General features: G+C 33.1%; 4 protein-coding genes across 12 annotated transcripts; 3 read left to right on the top strand and 1 right to left on the bottom strand.

Moving 5' to 3' along the window:
• Positions 1–1,797: 1,797 nt before the first annotated feature.
• Positions 1,798–2,440, top strand: LOC107959191 (protein ELF4-LIKE 1). Its single transcript, XM_016895185.2, has one exon. It carries the CDS (start codon positions 1,798–1,800, stop codon positions 2,185–2,187), a length of 390 nt encoding a protein of 129 aa, XP_016750674.1. The 3' UTR covers positions 2,188–2,440.
• Positions 1,963–7,712, top strand: LOC107959190 (E3 ubiquitin-protein ligase APD2). Of its 9 annotated transcripts, none has more exons than XM_016895182.2 (14): positions 1,963–2,198; positions 2,471–2,520; positions 3,490–3,572; positions 3,665–3,710; positions 4,148–5,352; positions 5,480–5,589; positions 5,684–5,809; positions 5,900–5,996; positions 6,074–6,148; positions 6,236–6,318; positions 6,434–6,580; positions 6,798–6,870; positions 7,071–7,416; positions 7,495–7,712. In XM_016895182.2, exons 5-14 carry the CDS (start codon positions 5,085–5,087, stop codon positions 7,568–7,570), a joined length of 1,401 nt encoding a protein of 466 aa, XP_016750671.1. In that variant the 5' UTR covers positions 1,963–2,198; positions 2,471–2,520; positions 3,490–3,572; positions 3,665–3,710; positions 4,148–5,084; the 3' UTR covers positions 7,571–7,712. The 9 variants fall into 9 exon arrangements, with proteins under 9 accessions (XP_016750671.1, XP_040969122.1, XP_040969125.1 ...); XM_041113188.1 differs by adding an exon at positions 3,341–3,412 and having other exon boundaries at positions 3,490–3,710; XM_041113191.1 differs by lacking the exon at positions 1,963–2,198 and adding an exon at positions 2,217–2,357.
• Positions 7,713–12,486: 4,774 nt separating this feature from the next.
• LOC107959192 (phosphoinositide phospholipase C 4) lies at positions 12,487–16,193 on the top strand. Its single transcript, XM_016895186.2, has 9 exons — positions 12,487–12,996; positions 13,431–13,627; positions 13,849–13,984; positions 14,071–14,298; positions 14,427–14,662; positions 14,798–14,915; positions 15,246–15,386; positions 15,467–15,553; positions 15,735–16,193. Exons 1-9 carry the CDS (start codon positions 12,682–12,684, stop codon positions 16,026–16,028), a joined length of 1,752 nt encoding a protein of 583 aa, XP_016750675.1. The 5' UTR covers positions 12,487–12,681; the 3' UTR covers positions 16,029–16,193.
• On the bottom strand, positions 15,620–18,007 carry LOC107960836 (small RNA-binding protein 11, chloroplastic). The gene is made up of 6 exons (XM_016897105.2): positions 17,990–18,007; positions 17,864–17,891; positions 17,726–17,794; positions 17,506–17,612; positions 17,084–17,207; positions 15,620–16,134 (listed from the first exon to the last, which is right to left on the bottom strand). Exons 1-5 carry the CDS (start codon positions 18,005–18,007, stop codon positions 17,136–17,138), a joined length of 294 nt encoding a protein of 97 aa, XP_016752594.1. The 3' UTR covers positions 15,620–16,134; positions 17,084–17,135.
• Positions 18,008–18,560: the final 553 nt, after the last annotated feature.

Raw genomic sequence — 18,560 nt, 5'->3', positions numbered from 1 at the left:
TACAGATATTAACAGCATGTTTTAACCTTTCATTTTTATCTAATCTGTAGACTTCCTTTTGCTTCCCAGGTGCACTGTCAAAGTAGCGAAGATGCTGCGTTTATATCCCACAAATTATTTGTATAGAATATAAGAAAATTTTTAAACTCTATTTAATTTTTCTTCAATCTCACACAATATTTCTGATAAGAAAGAATTTATTATTACTTCCATGTAGCCCAATACTGCATTAATCATTGCTTCCATCTGTCTTTGTCACATCATTGATGATTACAATCAATTCTTTTTTGTCTTCTTCTAGATGTCTTATTGTTTAAGTCATCCCTATACTTAAATACAAATCTCCCACGTAGCCTTCTTGTTTTTATCCTTCTTGGATATTATTTAGATTCATTAACTCTATTTCATCTAAATGTAATGAATTTTGTGACACTGACAGTCTTGGTGAGTTCCTAAGCTCCCACGTGTTTCTGATTTCATCTATTATTTGTGATGGAAAATCATCGATCTCCATATTAGCTATCTTTTTAATAGTTGTATGAATTCTTCATCTCTGTAATTCTGGATATTTCCAGTATCATCAACCACTATCCTCCTTCCATATAATTTTAATGTTGAAGTATATGTTGAGCTGTTGTCATTAAATCAATCTATATTTAGGTTTGATGATAAGTACAATTATTATAATACTTGTCAATTTTTTTGTCAAATATTCATTGTCTTCTTTGACAACCAATAACTTAGGGTTTTCAATCATTCTTTTGAATAATCTAAATTTGATAAACTCAACTTCTTAGTTATAAGAATTTCAAGCTCAATCTTGAAATTGAGACTCCAGCTAGTTTGAGCTAGATTCAAAATTTGAGATTCAAATTTCTATCAAAATTTTCTTTTTAAAATACTTAAATTCGTTTCATTAACTGTGTTCGTTATTATTTGTCTTCAATACTTTTGTTTCTAAAAACAGAATTCAACTCAGTTGATAATTGAAGTTGTCTGAGTTAATAACGAATAAACTATTAAAATGTTTTTCTTATAGAATTTAAGATAATTATTATATGTCTATATTAGATTAAAAAAATAGACCGAGTATCAAAATTTGTTAATCCCTTTGGTCATATATGTTTTTTTACCTAAATTTTAGAGTTATTTATAATTTCTATTCAACTCATAAATAAAAAATTAATATGTTTTAATATACTCAAATTTATATTTTCCTAACATAATATTACCAATAAATTGGTAATGAAAGATATTTATTGCGTGAATCCAACGTCATGCTGGAAAAGACTTCTTTCAAATTACGATACGCGTTAATCCGTTAACATTGGCAGTCGGGTTGTTGATATTCCACGCGCGCTCTGGTGAATATTCGGTTCACGTACAAAAGTACCCTGCATTTTTTTTTTTAAATCTTTCTCCCCCATGTCTTGACTGGCTTGTTTTGGCAGATATTTAATTTTTAATTAATTTTGTCAAGATTGAAAAATATCTCAGCAAATAAAATAAACGTACGACGAATACAAGTTTTTTAACCTCACATCCTGTCACGCAACTCTCTTTTTCACAAACCAATCATATTTTTCAACAAGTGTTAAACTCTACCCTGCAGCCAAATAACCGGACCGTCATACCGCCATGTTTGATTGGATGTTTCTATTGTATCTCTCTCTTACCCCAAGATATAAATCGTATTTATTCGATTACTTTAAACCCTAAAAATTAGAATAAAGAAAGATAGTTAAACTAAACAAAATTTTGTTGCTAATATAAAAACGGCGGACTAAAACTTCATTTATGGTGGAGGCTGCTATGGCCGACACCTGCGGGAACAAAAACAAGCGTTTCAATATCGGAGCGGGGAAGGCGAATGGAGCCGGAGCCGGAGATGGAGACGACACGGAAGACGAGGAGTGTGACGTGGAGGTCTGGGATAGGCTACGCTATAGCTTTAAGAAGGCGCAGGCCGTATTGGATCAGAACCGGGAACTCATCAAGAAAGTGAAGGAGAATCACCAGTCAAAGATTCCTGATAATCTTGTTAAGAACGTCGGGTTGATACGGCAGATCAACGGAAATATCTCAAAGGTCGTTGAGATTTACTCCGGTTTATCGGTCAATTTCTCGGACACGGTTCGTCAGCGCAAAAAGATAGGGAACAGGAAGGTGGAAAACAGGCGCTCTTGAACTGAATTCGAGTAATTTTCCGAAAATCCTTTAGCTTTCGTCTTCTGATTAAGGTTCAAGCTTTTACATTGTTAGTCAGGTTGTTTGTGTCAGTGTGTCGTTTGTTTTGTTCAATAAAAGTTTCAGTTTCAGGTGTTGTTTTTACGAGTCAAGTTGTCCTCTGTTTTACTGTAAGTCATTTGTGAACTAAACTCTGATGGGACCATGTTTTCACATTTAAGCTTAATGTTAAGCTGACGGTGGTTGTGCTTAATATTTTGTGTTTGTTTGTTCGGTTTTATAGCTGCTGGACCTCCTAGTCTGCCTTTAATCTACTCAGCAGACGAATATGAGGTATTTTTTCTCTGTTTGCATCTTTGTGTTAGCTTTTGTTTGCAGATTTCACCAGGTGTGGGATCATAGCAGCAAATCTCAATTCACATTTTGTTAAAGATTCTTCTCTTCGTAAAGTTTTTCTTAGTTTCACTAGTGTTCTTTAATTCTTGTATCTTTGTGAAAAGTTCTAATTTTCTGGAGGTGGAATGTATGGTGCATGCATTTGGAATTGCTAGTTAGGTGGGCGTCATGGTTGTAATTTACTACTCTAGGTTGATGGTTTTAGTTACGGATGCTGGTGACATTCTATGGCGCTTTCTGTTGAAATCGTGACTATTTTGCCAAGTGATGGAAGATTGGTTTATGGTAGGTATTATTTAGTAAGGAAGTACGTCGAATTTGAGGATGGTATGACTAAGTTCCTAGATTATTCTTGGAAAAATATATAAAATAGACCTTGTAGAAGTTTGGCATGGTTGTTTCTGAAGTCATAATATACTTCTGGTTAGGGCCTACTGATTGAGGTGGAAGCTAAACTTGTTCTTGTTGTGAGGCATAATTGGGGTATTTTTTCTTCTGGAAGTGATCAGAAATTTGGGACGAGAAGCCAGATTTTGGCGAATAATATACTGTCACTAAGTTCAATTCTACCCTTCATTCTTAACCTGTCTGATCCTAGTATGCTGTACTCAACAACTTATTCACTTCTCCAATTTTATGATGCTATAACATGTTACTGCATATTCTTTTCACCAGGATCCTACTTCTTTGAATTTTGTTTCTCTTGATCTTCTTCTTCCCCTAGTTAATCGAATTTAATGATTGCATTCTTTCGAAGGTAAATCTGTTGCTTCTTTAAGAAGTCATTATAGGATTCACGATAGATGACCCCAATTTCTCTCTTAAAGAAGTGAGAGTATTTCTTATTGGTTTTACTAGAATGCATATGATTGCCATTTTGGTCACAACATTTTGTTGTTTTGATAGCAAAATCAGATGATGATGATGATGGAACTTATGCAATTATCATGGTCCACCAATTCAATGCACAACACCATCCTGAGCTCATGGTGATGTTTAACCTTTTATAATGCTGTTGCGTTTCTTTGATCAAGTAATCTCTTTGTATTCCTATCATTGTTTTCATTTTTGACTTGTATAGGATCTTACATCATGCTGCCAAGCTCCCCATTCATCTACAGAAGCAGGTCATCAATTCTATAAAACCCAGTATCTGCTGATAAACGTAGCTTATTGCGTCAGTCATTGGCAATTGTCATCTTGATACCATTGAACATGTATTTCTTCTCCTCCTTAAAATTAGATGTAAGAAAAATTGAGATAAGGGAGAAAGTGTGGAAGGTGAGGATTTATTTGCTTGAAGTGATAGCAGAAAAATGCACCAATGCCGAGATTTTGATAAATTGCTTTGTTATGTATTTGCCTCCTTGGGTGTTCTAAACGAGCTAGAGTCTAGAAATGCCAGTTCTCAAATTCCTCTCATATATATGTTGGTGACTTCAGTTTATGTTAAAAAAATTTAATTGATAAGATCGATACGCCATTTGTATGTATTATGGTTCATGACTTGAGTTTATAAAATATTCTTGGTGTTAATGTTGTATTCATCCGACTTCCTTTGCAGACCCTGGAATTGTTGCAAAACTAGGTTTGAATAACTATTAGAACTGTTTGGTAGCTAGCCAGTTTTGATGGGTAATGCCAGCTTCAAAGTAGGATAGAGTGAGCTGTTGACACTGGAGTTAGGGGGCCAATTAGTTCGGCAAACGAATCAAACTTGAAGGAACTCCCAATAATCAAAGAATATAGACTCACAAAACCCAGAACTAAAAGGAGCAGAATCAAATTGAATAGTAAACCCGAGTGAGAGTTGGGGATCTAAAAAGGATCAAAGAGCAAAGCAAAGTGAGAAACGGCGATTTTGATCTCTCCATCTCTATACTCTTCTTGCTTACTTCCCTGCTCCAAGTTTCGGAGTGACTGTTGCAAACGAGGGAGAAGCAAGCATATTTATATGCTCACCTCTAAAGTGATCAATGAATATGCGTGTGCCACGTGGTTTGATGTTTGTTTTAACTGAATGCTATTGGAGACAGTTATATACTGGGGTATGTGTAATTCTCCTACATGTTTGTAAAAGGAAGTAGAAAAGAAAACTAATTGTTGTAAGCTTTTTTTTGCGTAGAAACAAAACCATATTAAAAAAAAGGAAAAATATTCACACAAACATAAAGAAATTATTCTGTATCAGCTCAAACCCAAAAAATAATACCTAAACCAGGTAAGACCCAAAAAGATGTATTGGTCGGCAGTACAACTTCAAAGCTATGACTTCAACTAACTACCTATCACTCATCAACTACCATTCCCAAGTCCGCATGAAACAACCACCTAAAAAGGTGTAAGGACTAATGCAATGACTGCTTCAATCACAATCATCATTGTCCGCTACCTCGCTATTCCTCGATCTGTAATTCACTCAAACCACCCCTTTTTTTTGGGCTAACTTTATTGCTTCCTCCTTACTACTCTGTTTTCATGCCCTGCTTTTAAGTTTGAAAATGGAACATTCAGCAGACTACAGTCAACATGCTCCTCTTCCTCCAACAGTCACCTCTCTCCCTTCTTCTGCTAGCTCAGAAGTCCGTGAAGAAGAAAGCAATAGTGGCCGACGCCTGATCCACCGCCAGCATCGCCAAGAGCGGCGACCACAATCTTCCGGCGGGTCATCTTATCGTCTCAATATATCAATATACGATGAGTCAAGGTTCAACGTGAGTGATGATGTTTGGTATTGCGTTATTGTTCTTATCGCATTTTGGTTTTTTGGTTAGTTTTCTCTCTCTCTGTTCCCTTTTTCTCCTTCTAATAAATTCATAATAAGATTTGTACCATTTTACTTAATTCTCATGAGTTTGACAATTGTATGCAAACCCTTCAATGTTTTTGTGACCAGCAGCCTCAATAACTCTGATGGTGGGTTTTTATGGATCGGTGAGTTTACAAATGAGTCCACATACCTCACACCTTATACGACCCAACTCTTTCTTTGTTCAGTCTATTGAGGTGAATATTTCTGCATAATATTTGCCATTCTATTTCTAGTACTTGCTACTGCTGGTGCCATTACATTGGAGTGATCTTGATTATTTGCTGACAGTTTGAAGAATTGGATAAACAAAAACCAGGGTTAATGGTTTACGGATTTCACAGACCACCTCCTTTAGATGTTGAGATCTCCTGGACTGAAACACATGACATATTTATACCACCTAATTTCCATAAGGTCAATATTTATTTGAACCTTAAATCTTTACTTTCAAGTCTTATTATTAAATTAATTATTTTGAGTTGTGTTTATTATTTTTGGTTCCAGGAGTGGCTGTTCTTCTTAAACGAAGGGTCGCAAGTGAATATTTCATACGCTATAAGATCCGCCAGTTCCTTACCTCTATCACTTGTCATTGCCCAAGGTTAGACCTCCTCCTCCGTTGAATTTTGGTGGTGAGGGTTTAAAATTAAATGTGTTAATTTGAGTAATTTATTGCAGGTATTGAAAGCCTTGCTAAGTGGGTAGAGGATCCGTCATATCCTAATACAAGTTTGTCATGGAATATAATATATGGTAAGAATTTTAATCTGAAAGGAAGTTTATAAATGTGTATTTGAAACACATTAGATTGGGCCTCATAATGCCATACTTAATTTGCAGGAACTGGTAAGATCCAACAGGAAATTCCAAAGTCTTCAAATTATTATGTTGCTGTGGGGAATTTGAACACTAAGGAGGTTGAGGTAATTGCCCAAATATTATCTCACTCTCACTGTCACATCAATTAATCCACAATTACATAATATTCAAAAGTCCCCAATTGAAGTTCACATATCTTCATAAATGTTAATGAATCAGATACAGTTGAACTTCTCAGTGAAGGCTCTAAGTTATGACACAAGTCAAGCGTATTACACATGTTCTTTGGGGGATCATTTGTGTGATTTGGAGCTGTATCTTCTACGTCCCAATGTTGCTGTCTTGTCTTCACCTGGTCGTAATGAGGTAAAAAGAACACTCTTACAAAGTCCTCAATATTAGTGAGAATTGCCATTAGGTATTTAGGTCCTCACATATGAAATTATGGCAGCTGCAACTAGAAACTTGTTTTCTTCAATGTTTTTCTCAGCTTAATAATTATTTTCTTTCACGATCAAGGGAATTATTTATAACAAAACTAATGTCCTTTTGTAATCCTCATTAACCTTTTTGCTTCTTTCAGGAAAGTCCTAATAACATCTGGTATGTTAAGGTATCTTATGGACCTCGATGGATTACATATTTTGTCGGATCAGGTATATATTTCCATTTCCCTTGCACGAGTCCTATTCCACATAAGAGTACTTAATTTCATATCGAATTAGGCCCCGAATTAGATGCATTTCAACGAGTTGATATTTAAAAATAAGTACCAAATCAGTATAATTTGGACCAAGTTAGGTATTGATCCATATTTAATCCATCTAAACATTTAACAATTTTTTCGATGCTGTAGGTGTGATGACCGTCCTAATATTAATAGCCTTTAGATTATGGAAAATGAAGCAAAGAAGATCCAATGTTGGAGAAATGGGATCACAACGAGCACCATTGCTTGCAGAGAAAGACGATGATATCGCAAGCTGGGGTTCATCTTACTATTCCCTATCCAATGATGAGGACGAAGAGGATCCGGAAACATGGCAGCAAGCAGCCACTTGTCTTGAAGGAAAGCCTTTGAATGATGGGGAAAGAAGCAGCAACAACCCTCGGCACCTTTGTGTTGTTTGCTTCGGTTCACCCAGAGATTGTTTCTTTCTTCCTTGTGGACATTGTGCTACCTGTTTTACGTGTGGAACAAGGTTTCACTGAGCTGGTTAATTTAGAAAGTAGTGGCTAATTTAGGTTGTTGTTAACTTCCATTAATTTTATCCATGCAGGATTGCAGAAGAAGCTGGTACTTGCCCAATATGTCGTAGGAAGATGAAGAAAGTCCGGAAGGTTTTTACAGTTTAAGGCGGTTTTAACCCATATCCGTTTATGAGCATGATTTGTATGAGATTTGTTTCCTCTGTATATGATGTAACTCTTGGCTGACCAATGAAGTAAATGTAACTATAAACCTTGGCATCAAGTGGTGATTTGATCATTCGAAAAATTAATATTGTTTCGAACCCTTTCCATAACTATGATTGGATAGATTGGTAGCTGTATATACCATAATTAAAATCGTATGCAAAAGAAGATGGGTAGCTGTCGTTACTATCAGATGTGATGGGTCATGGCATTGCATTGGCAAGCAAGAATTGCACAAGTAGTCTGGATTCTGCATGTGCTAACCCCATAACTTGTTCGAGTGGCCCAGAGTTCCGTACTCGTAAGGTTAACCCTACCAATTCGCTAACCATATGATTCGTTAATTACATTTAGGACAAGGAAGAGGATCACAAAATCCAATCATTTTTTAATTGAATGTTATCAGTGTGTATATATAGCAACTCTTTTAAATATATATATTTCTAAATTTTAAAATTCAAACTTTAAAAAATCTAATAAGACTGATTCAATATTTTTGAGAAATATGAAAAGAAAAACAAAAACAAAAGAAAATTCATAAGATGTTTGGGCTATATGGTTTTTTTTGTCTAGTTATTTTTAATGTATGCCTACTAGGGGTGTGCAAAATTCGGGTAAAACAGAAAAAATTCGGTTAACCAACCGAATTTGGTTAATTGGTCGGTTAATCGAATTAATTCAGTCAGAGATTGGTTAATCGAATTAATTCAGTCAGAGGTCGGTTAATAATTTTTTGAGTTTTCGGTTAATGGTTAATTCGGTTCGGAACCGGTCGGTTAACCTAATTTTTTCGGTTTAATCGAAAAATAATAAATAAAATTATAATATATTAATAGCCTACTATTCACTCAAACCCAATCCAACATAAACCCAAATACCCAATCTAATATATATTAACCCAAGTACCCAATCCAATCATAAAAATTATAAATAATTTAATAAATAAAAATAAAAATTTAAAACTAAAACTAAAACTAAAAATAAAAATAAAAAAATATAATTTTATAGAAATAATTCGGTTAATTTGGGTAATTCGGTTAATTTTATATTTATTTTAACCAAAAATTTTAAAAAAATATAATTTTCGGTTAATTCGGTTAACCGAAAAAATTTCGATTGGGTTAACGGTTAAAAATTTTAAAGGGTCAGTTAATTCGGTTAACCGAAAAAATTTCGATTGGGTTAACGGTTAAAAATTTTAAAGGGTCGGTTAATTCGGTTAATGTTATTTCGGGTCGGTTAACCGACTGAACACCCCTAATGTCGACGTGTTCAATAAATACTTTGCCAGGGCGAAATTAGGGATTGGCAGAGCCCCTAAAATGAAATTTTTTCATTTAATTATTTTAAAATTTTAAATTAGTAAAGATAAGCTTGTACTTTGGTCCCTTAAAAATATAAAATTTTGATTTAATCCTTTTAAAATTATAAAAATTTAGACTATTAAAATAATAAAATTATATTTTTACTATAATAAAAATTACAATTTAATTTCAATCTTCCTAAAACTATTTTCTCATTTCACCCTTTTGCGTATGTTAAACTCAAATCGGTATTCAACACATGTCTTTGATACTTAAAAGATTATACACATTGAACTCGAATGAGCACAACATGTGCAGGCAAAGGTCTGAAGAAAAAAAAAAGTGCAGGCAAAGAACCCGACAAACTAAAAACAAATAAACAACCAGTATAACTAATTTTTAAAAATTAAAAAAAAAGGACATATAATAATATATTAACATCCAACCTAAAAGCATAGAAAATGTGAAATAATAGCTAAAGAGTAACAAATTAAGACAAGTAGTAATTTTATTGTTGATTACATTTGACATATTCAAGCTCATAAGAAAGAACGAAAGTGTGGGCGGAAATTTTGAAGATTTGAATTTAATCTCAAACTCCAATTTTGAAATAGAGGATGAGATGAAATATTACTACTAGTACTTGTTATGTCGCATATTGAAGGGACAATGAAATGGAGGCAGCTGATATTTCAGTGTCCAAACATTCCTTTCATCAAACAAAGTCATAGATTTAGATAACGTGTGAATGTTTTAAAAGTACGTTCACACACTTCACATTGCATGTCCAGTTGGCACTTTGTCTTCTTCTTTTTGGTCTTTTAGTAATGTAAGGCTAAAACATGAATTCTTGAGATTTTTCTCTTTTTAAATTTTTTTGCCCATCCTTCCATTCATGCAAATTAACACGTATACACAAACGTTTCAGGCTACAAGCACACTTGTATAAACACAAGCACCACCTGTAGAGTCCGTTATAACGCACGACAAATATGAAACTCAGTCGAAAAAACCTACAGTTAAAATTTGTATTGGTTCCAAGAGAAGATAGTAGCGTATCTGGTTTAGGAAAATAAAAATGGTTGGGTAAAGTTAGTTAAAAGATTCCATTGACTTTTAATTTCGCTGGCATCAAAGTTGTAATTTCCCAGCATTTTAATTAGTCAATAATTAAAAGTATTAAAAAAAAGAATGTTGAACTACTCAAAACTTTTTTGTATTTATATAAAATGAAATAAAAATGCAATATGAACGAGGTAAGCTTATATCTGTTTCTGTTTGCTAAATAAGGTTATAATATTTGGTACCTACTATGTGTGTGATGTTATGTCCATGGATTGATGAATATTGAAAATATTTTGGGTACCTCATTTCAAATCCAAACGCTCATTTTTTCCTACTTACAAAATTGAAAATATCAACATCAGAAAGAATCAAATTATTCACACTTATTTATCTAACGACTCTTCACACTCCTCATGATGTAAATCCATATAAGTCGCTTATTATTTTGTGTTGTAATAATTGGTGTCATGTGTAGAAATTGTCCTGTAATAGTTAGTGTCACACATAGAAATTGAGCTAAACGTCACAACTTTTTCATGAATGAGAAATCATGACTAAAACTCCTCAAGCTCTTTTATTTTTTTCTATTTTTGTGTTTCTTGAAGGTTTTAGCATTAATTATAGAGTCCCTCCAAGTTTTTATAATATTTGGGCTTCTAATACCTTCCAATTTTGGGAGAAATAAAGATGTTTCATTTAAATACATTAAGAGAAAAATAAAAGAATTAAAAATTTTATTTTTTTAGTTTATAAGAGAGGTAGATTTTTATTGGCTGAAATTTTTTTAATGGATATAATATTTTTGTGTAAAATAGGTAATCGAATAATAGTGTAATACCCCCTAACCCCGAACCGTCATCGGAACAGAGTTACGAGGCATTACCGGACATATCAGACAACTTACAAATAATTCACAAATAAAATAACAATCATAGTATAATTTAATAACTAAGTCCTTATAATGAACTTTCAAAGTCTAAACATGTATTAAAAGTGAAATGGAACTCATTCAAGTACTCCGAAATTTTTTTATTATTATATATATTTTTTTATAAATTTTGATAGCATTTTCGCTTATTTTTACATAAACCCTCTGCAATTAAAACTATATCTATTTCAAACACAACCAATTCAACCAACTCATTTCATATACTCATTTTCTATTCTAAATACCTTCTAATCAAACTCAATCAATATAATATCAATTTAAATTTATCATTGTACTAAGTAAATTGAAATGGATATATAAACTTTTTCATTATTACACTTGTATTTAATTATTACCTTACACTTGTCACTCCTATGGTTTATTTACTAATTTAGTCCCTTGTCTTTTCTCTACTTTATAATTAAACTTTTATACTCTATTCAATTTAATCTTTTTTACTAATTACTCTAAATTAAACTAAATTCACTTAATCAAATTTTAATTACACATACCACTAAACTCATTATTACTCCTAATAATTATTTTTAAACCCAGTTCACTATGTCGAAGGCCCGATAATATACTTTTCCGGTGCCCACGGATTTTGGGTCGTTACAAATAGTTTAAGTATTACTTATGACAAAAAAATATTTAGGTACCAAAATGGGAAAAATGTATAGTTTAGATGTCAATTGTAACAATATTCTTGTGTTTGGTTGAATGAAATAATGTTATAATAGTATAAGAAAAAAAATTTAAATGACTAGAATACCCTTAGTAAAATTTATTTTAGGAAGATAATTATTAAATTTTAATAGAATTATTATTAAAAATAATTTAATAAAAATAATATTTTAATAATTTAATATAAAAATAATTATATTAAAAATAAAAATAATTATATTATTTTTATATTTAATAATAATTATATTAAAATATTAGAAATATCTTATTTTTATATTTTTTAAGTTAAATTTTTAAAGGATTAATTTGAAAATTAATTTTTTTATTATTATTTAATGTTGCATGGAATAGCCTTTAGTGATACCAAATAATAATTATGAGCAGACGAATGAATATGGGGAATGGAATAGCATTCCCCAACTGTAAAATTTAAACGTTACTGAAATTCCGAAATCGTAAAGTTTAGTCTGGAAAGTTAGTAGGCGTGTGGTTAAAGGTCAGAGTTGTGCTCCATTCACGGTTCATTATTCGGTGCTAATTTAGTTTAGCTGATATGTTAATTAAAAGATCCAGTTAGATTCTGAGAAATTTAAAAATAATTGAATTAATGGAATTATTTATTGATGCAGAATATTGTTTTTTGTGGTATCATAAATAAATAATCATAATTAGAATTAATTGTTACGATGAAAATATAAGTAAATAGTCACTTAAATAATATATATATATTAAAACAAGTCACAAATAATTTATAGGGAAAAAATGAAATCTCAAATTTTTAAAGAAGTTGTTATTAGACTAGAATAATTAAAATTCGATTAATCCCCATTGGCTACAACGTTAAAACCTAAAAGTGATTGGATTAAGGATGATTCGGCTCATTCTCAACCAACGTAACCAGCACTTCCGACATAAAAAATACAGAAACAAAAAGACCCACTTCGTCATTCGAATAATACAAATCCTAAATCCATATAAATGCCCCCACGCAACCACAGGCTCTCTACACTTTCTAAAACCATTTCAATCAACTCTAATTTATCAAGGGAAAAGAAAGGCAGAGTTGAAAGATGGGGACTTATAGGATGTGCGGGTGCTTTACTAGGAAGTTCAAAATCATTGAGGCAGCACCACCACCGGATGTTATAGCGGCATTCGAGAAGTACGCCGAAGGTGGGCCTCAAATGACGGCGGAGCTGTTGCATAGGTTCTTGGTGGATGTGCAGGGACAAGGCGGTGCAAAGGTCTCCGACGCGGAGGAGATTCTGCTGCAGGTTCTGCAGAAACGACACCATATGGCCAAGTTCAGAAAACACGCATTGACCCTCGATGATTTCCATCATTACTTGTTTTCTTCAGATCTAAATCCGCCAATTGATAATAAGGTGACCCATTTCTTATTTTCGATGATTTGGTTTTTTTCATCTGTCCTTTTTTGTTTGTTTGTTATATCATCAATGGGATCTGGGTAGTGTGTTAAGGATTATATTGTTGAAGCTGATGGAGGTTAATTTTGATACTTACTATACACTCCAAATGTTACCCTTTTTTCCCCTTATTTCGGCGATGAAGGATGCTCCTGAAAAACTATATCAAATTTGGTTTTTTGTTGTTTCTTGTTTGAAGAGGTGTTCTCTTAATGCAAAGTCAAAAGGGTTTTGAAACTTTGATCCAAAGACTAGGTAATTTTTTTACAAATTTAGACAAAAATTGAGGAATGTTCATCCCTGCTTGATGAGTGCTTCACCTTTTTCCGTGTATGCATGTTTGGGGATTATGAGACCATTCGTTTGACAATTAGTACGACCTTTGTATTCAGGTCCACCATGACATGACAGCTCCTTTATCCCATTATTTCATATACACTGGTCACAATTCGTATTTAACTGGAAATCAACTCAGTAGTGACTGTAGCGATGTCCCAATCATAAAGGCACTGAAGAGAGGAGTAAGAGTGGTGGAGCTTGATCTATGGCCAAATTCCACAAAAGATGATGTGGATGTTCTACATGGAAGGTAAATTTCTTTTAATATCTTTGTTATTGGAATGTTACGTGGAACTGTACTGGGTTTGTTTTTCAATGTGGGATTGTCTTGATAGAATTGGTATTAATTTTCTTCCTCTTGGTTTACGAGGCAAAATGCATACTTTTCTAGCACTGGTTAGCAGGTTTGGTTCAATTTTTGTTTTGTTCTACTTGTCGAACAATCCTTGATTTGTCTGTTCATGATGATAGGACTTTGACAGCTCCGGTGGAACTGATTAAATGTTTAAAATCCATTAAAGAACATGCTTTTAGTGCATCCGAATATCCCGTTGTAATTACTCTTGAAGACCACCTGACTCCAAAACTTCAGGCAAAAGTTGCTCAGGTACTTGATAGCTTATATAGTTCTTTATCTTTTAAACTTCCATTTATGCTTGAGAATGGAATCACCTTTGGCTAATGTTATTATAGATGGTTACTCAAACATTTGGGAAAATGCTGTTTCGTCCCGAATCTGAATGCTTAAAAGAATTCCCTGCACCAGAGGATCTGAAGTATCGGATCCTTATTTCAACCAAACCTCCCAAAGAGTACCTTGAAGCTCAGACTAAGAAGGACAAAGAAAAGGAGAAGGATTCAGATGATGATGTTTGGGGAAAAGAACCAACAGAACTTACAGCTGAACAAGAAGATGAAAAGGTACGCTTTGAAATGAATTGAGTTACATGTTGGTTTCATTTAACCTAATACGTAGATTACAAGGAATCTTCTACAGGTGCACTTAGATTGGTCCATCTTCGAATACTTATGTAGATTTTTGGTTGCAGACTGATAGTGATGCAAGTGACAACAATCAGGATGATGAAGATTCAGATGCATTTGAACCTGAGATAGACTCTTCAAGAGCCCCTGGTTACAAGAGTCTTATTGCCATTCCTGGTGGCAAAATAACGGGTAGATTGAAGGAGGCCCTAAAAGTTGAACCCGATAAAGTTAGGCGCATTAGTCTGAGTGAACAAGCACTTGAAAAGGCTACTGTGTCTTATGGGACTGATCTTGTGAGGTAATTATTTGCATTAATTTCAAACCAGACATTCCTTGTATGATACGGTAAATATTATGTAAAACGTAATTGAATTTTCTTCTTTATTATTAATTTTTCCTAATTCCCAAATTTTCCTTTCATTAATGCATTTAGATTTACCCAGAAGAATTTCCTGAGGATATATCCCAAGGGTACTCGGTTTAACTCCTCAAACTACAAGCCACAAATTGGTTGGATGCATGGAGCTCAAATGATTGCCTTTAACATGCAGGTTTTGTTTCTATACTTATTTCAGTTTCGCTAGTCATATGGTATACTGAAATGCAGGTTTTGTTTATGCGTTTCATGCAGATTTTAGTTATGCATTTTTTTTTTAGACTAAATTAAAAGAAGTAGAGGAAACAAAAATATAACTTCCTGAAGGTGTTCTCCGACATTGAACTCAACAACCCAAGCAAATTGAATTTGATCATACCATATAAATGCTAAGAGCATTTTCTTCAATGCTATTTATCCTTCATTGCAATGCAAAAGTTTGTTGTTATGAGTTATGATCCAAAGTTCTATAAATCCAACTGACAAGGTTGTGGTATAATTTCAGGGATATGGTAGATCCCTTTGGTTAATGCAAGGGATGTTTAGAGCTAATGGAGGCTGTGGTTATGTAAAAAAACCCGATTTCCTGATGAATGTGGGTGCGAACGGTGAGAGAGCTAAGTTACCTGTTAAGAAGAGATTAAGGGTAAACATCATTCAAATATCAACAGATTCTCATCCTTTCCAGCATCCTTTTATTGAATCCTCTTATCATCTACCTGACAGGTGAAAGTCTACATGGGAGATGGATGGCACTTAGATTTTAAACACACACACTTTGACACCTATTCACCACCTGATTTCTATACAAAGGTAAGACGATTTACAACTGTAACCAGAGATACTAATTGTTTAATGTATCAAAACAATTTTCTGATATACTTCAATATTTCGTGTATTCCAGCAAAATTTACAGTGAACCAGCCAAGTGCAGTGTAGTTTGAGTAATGATAAACATGCTTACTGAATTTTAACACTGAATTTGTTAATGCAGGTTGGAATAGCAGGAGTGCCAGATGATGAAATAATGAAGAAAACGAAGATAAAAGAAGACAACTGGACACCTGTTTGGGATGAAGAATTTACATTTCCATTGACTGTTCCTGAATTGGCATTGCTGCGAGTTGAGGTCCACGAATATGACATGTCCGAGAAGGATGACTTTGCCGGTCAAACTTGTTTGCCAGTCTCAGAACTGAAGCAGGGGATCCGGGCAGTTCCCCTCTTTGATCGTAAAGGAGAGAAGTTAAACTCTACCAGACTTCTTATGCGGTTTGATTTTGTGTGAGACTATAGAGATTTGTTAATTTTTTTGTGTTTTTTTGGTTTGGTTGAAGGACTACCTATTTTGCTCCATCGGTAGTAGAAGCTACTTCAGCTTCATTTTCTCCTGTCTGCCATAGAAAAAAAACTTAAAAATTAATAAAAAAAATAATGACAAATGTTTGATCCACTTCTAGCTGTTATTACTCTGATTTTTCGCACATATTCAGACATACATTATTATGGAAATATGATTCATCAAGAATTACTCAAAATGGAAAAACTTGAAAAGGAAAATGCACGTAACTATATTCTGAGTCCAAGAGAGGCTTCTACACCTTATAATTCTCCTGTGCATTATGTCAATTTTGCTCCTGGATATGCCATGTATAGATACTTACAAGCCAAGTTAATTATTCTTCCATGCTTCCTTGGTGGAATGCATATTAGCCTCGTTAAATTAAATGCTTCACCAATTTTATCTTATAATTCATGCTTTTATTTTTAAAGTTTTGATGCATAGTGACATTACTTTGTTAATTTGCTCACTCAATGTTCAACTTTAATGTCCAACATATATCTAATGAGACATGACCCTTCAAAAATCTTCAAATACATAAAAGTAACTTACAATAAATTGAATATATCCGTGTTAAACACAAATCCGTATCTAACACACGCATATGAGTTTGAGTCCAAGTAACATAGGCCCCAAATACGAAAACAAAAACTCTCTCATACCCCGTATTCAATACTGTGCTAGTCGATTTTGTATTTTAGACTCCTGTTATCAAAGAATGGATTACAATAATAAATAATAACAAAACTAATAATAGGGCAAAGAACATAAAACCTTCCCAGAATCATGTATAAAGCAAATCAATAGTCTTTTGAAGGATGCAATTTTAGCCAGCAAACCGGGAAAAGGCAGGCCACGGTTGCATTTTCTTCAAATGATAATAACAATCACAATGTTCTCACAGAATGTTGATACATGCGTTGCTCATCAATGCAGATTCACATTCTACAAAAATATTGTTTTCAATTTTTTTGACTTCTCTAAGCAGGAAACTGACTTACAAGGTGTTGGTAAGATGAGGAGATCTTGAAACGAGCATTAGCGTGCCATTTTTCAACTGTCTGCATCGGTCTTTTGAGACTTATCATTTGCGTATTCAACAAATATCAGCCTTCCACGGACAATCTTGTGCAAAAGAACCAAACAGCGATAACATGTAAGAAAAAGGAGTATTCAAAGTTCATTTCACGGAATATTTCGATAACAAGAAAATTGCTCAGAAATCCGAATTTTAAACGACACTAACATAGTGAGTGAGCGTTGATCAGATTGATTCAGCCATAAGCAGAACTTTTTTACACTGAATCATGCTTTATTGAACCGCAAATACAATTAATTCAAACTCGAAATTGAAGGATTCTCAGATAGTGTAAGATGCCAAAAAAAAATTGATAAACAAAAGTTGGTGATATTTGAAGATTACCCTGCCATTCATCGCTTTCAGTGCCTTCTGAGCTTCTGCCTCGGTTTCAAATGTAACAAAACCGAACCCTTTAGGCCTTTGAGTTTTGGGGTCTCTGATGAGCCTAGCTACACTCACAAAGAAAAAACGACAACCCAATATGGGAATTGACAAAATACAATGATTTTCATAGAAAAAAAAAACAGAAATAATAATAAAACTGAGGGAAAAAATTTAGTACCTTCTTTAACAACACCAAATGGTGCAAATAAAGTCTTAAGCTCTTGATGGTTTGTGAAAAATGACAACCCTGCGATCAACTGTAAGAATTAATTCCAGAATAAATATGCAGAGGAAAGTGAGAAAGAGAGGTAGTAACTGTGAACAAAGAGCTGAGTCCCCAATATCTTACCTTTGGTTTTGAATTTTGATTAGATGAAATTATGCTGTTGAACTATTGGCTATTTGGACTTGGGCTATAGCCACTACGCCAAACATTTCTTACCGTGTCCTTATTTATCATAATTATAATTTTGATTTCTACTCTAATCTAAAATTTATATTTAAACATTTTACTGAATTAATTTAACCTTTAATTAATTCATTAATTCAATTATAAAATTATAAAAATATGTTTTTTAATTATAATTGATATTATTATAATACATTTTTGTTTATTATAGTTTTATACCTTCTCTAAATAAAATAACTAAATTAAAACTAATAATTAAATGCATGTTCAATAATAGGAAAATAAAAATTGATTGCGAATCCACCTATATTCATTATTAAAAATATTTTTAATATAAAATAATTTTTTCACCCCCACAAACTTTAATTTATATAAATATTTATTTGTTTTTTTTATGTCTCCTCAACGGTGTTTTTCTTTCTTCTTTTTATTTCATTTTCAACCACGACATAGATCTGTCCGTATCACCGAGTGAATACTTGTACATAAATAACAATTTAATCTATTTTATTAGGTACCAAATAATTACAAATTATCAAAATTAGGAGCTAAAGTGTAAATTAACCCTTTCAAAAAAGCCCAGAGAAGGAACCTTCAACTTCCC

The sequence above is a fragment of the Gossypium hirsutum genome, chromosome A05 (assembly GCF_007990345.1).
Source record: "Gossypium hirsutum isolate 1008001.06 chromosome A05, Gossypium_hirsutum_v2.1, whole genome shotgun sequence".
In the NCBI taxonomy this organism is placed as follows: Eukaryota; Viridiplantae; Streptophyta; class Magnoliopsida; order Malvales; family Malvaceae; genus Gossypium; species Gossypium hirsutum.
Note: the sequence above shows the minus strand (reverse complement) of the source record. Positions and strands in the feature narration are given on the sequence as shown.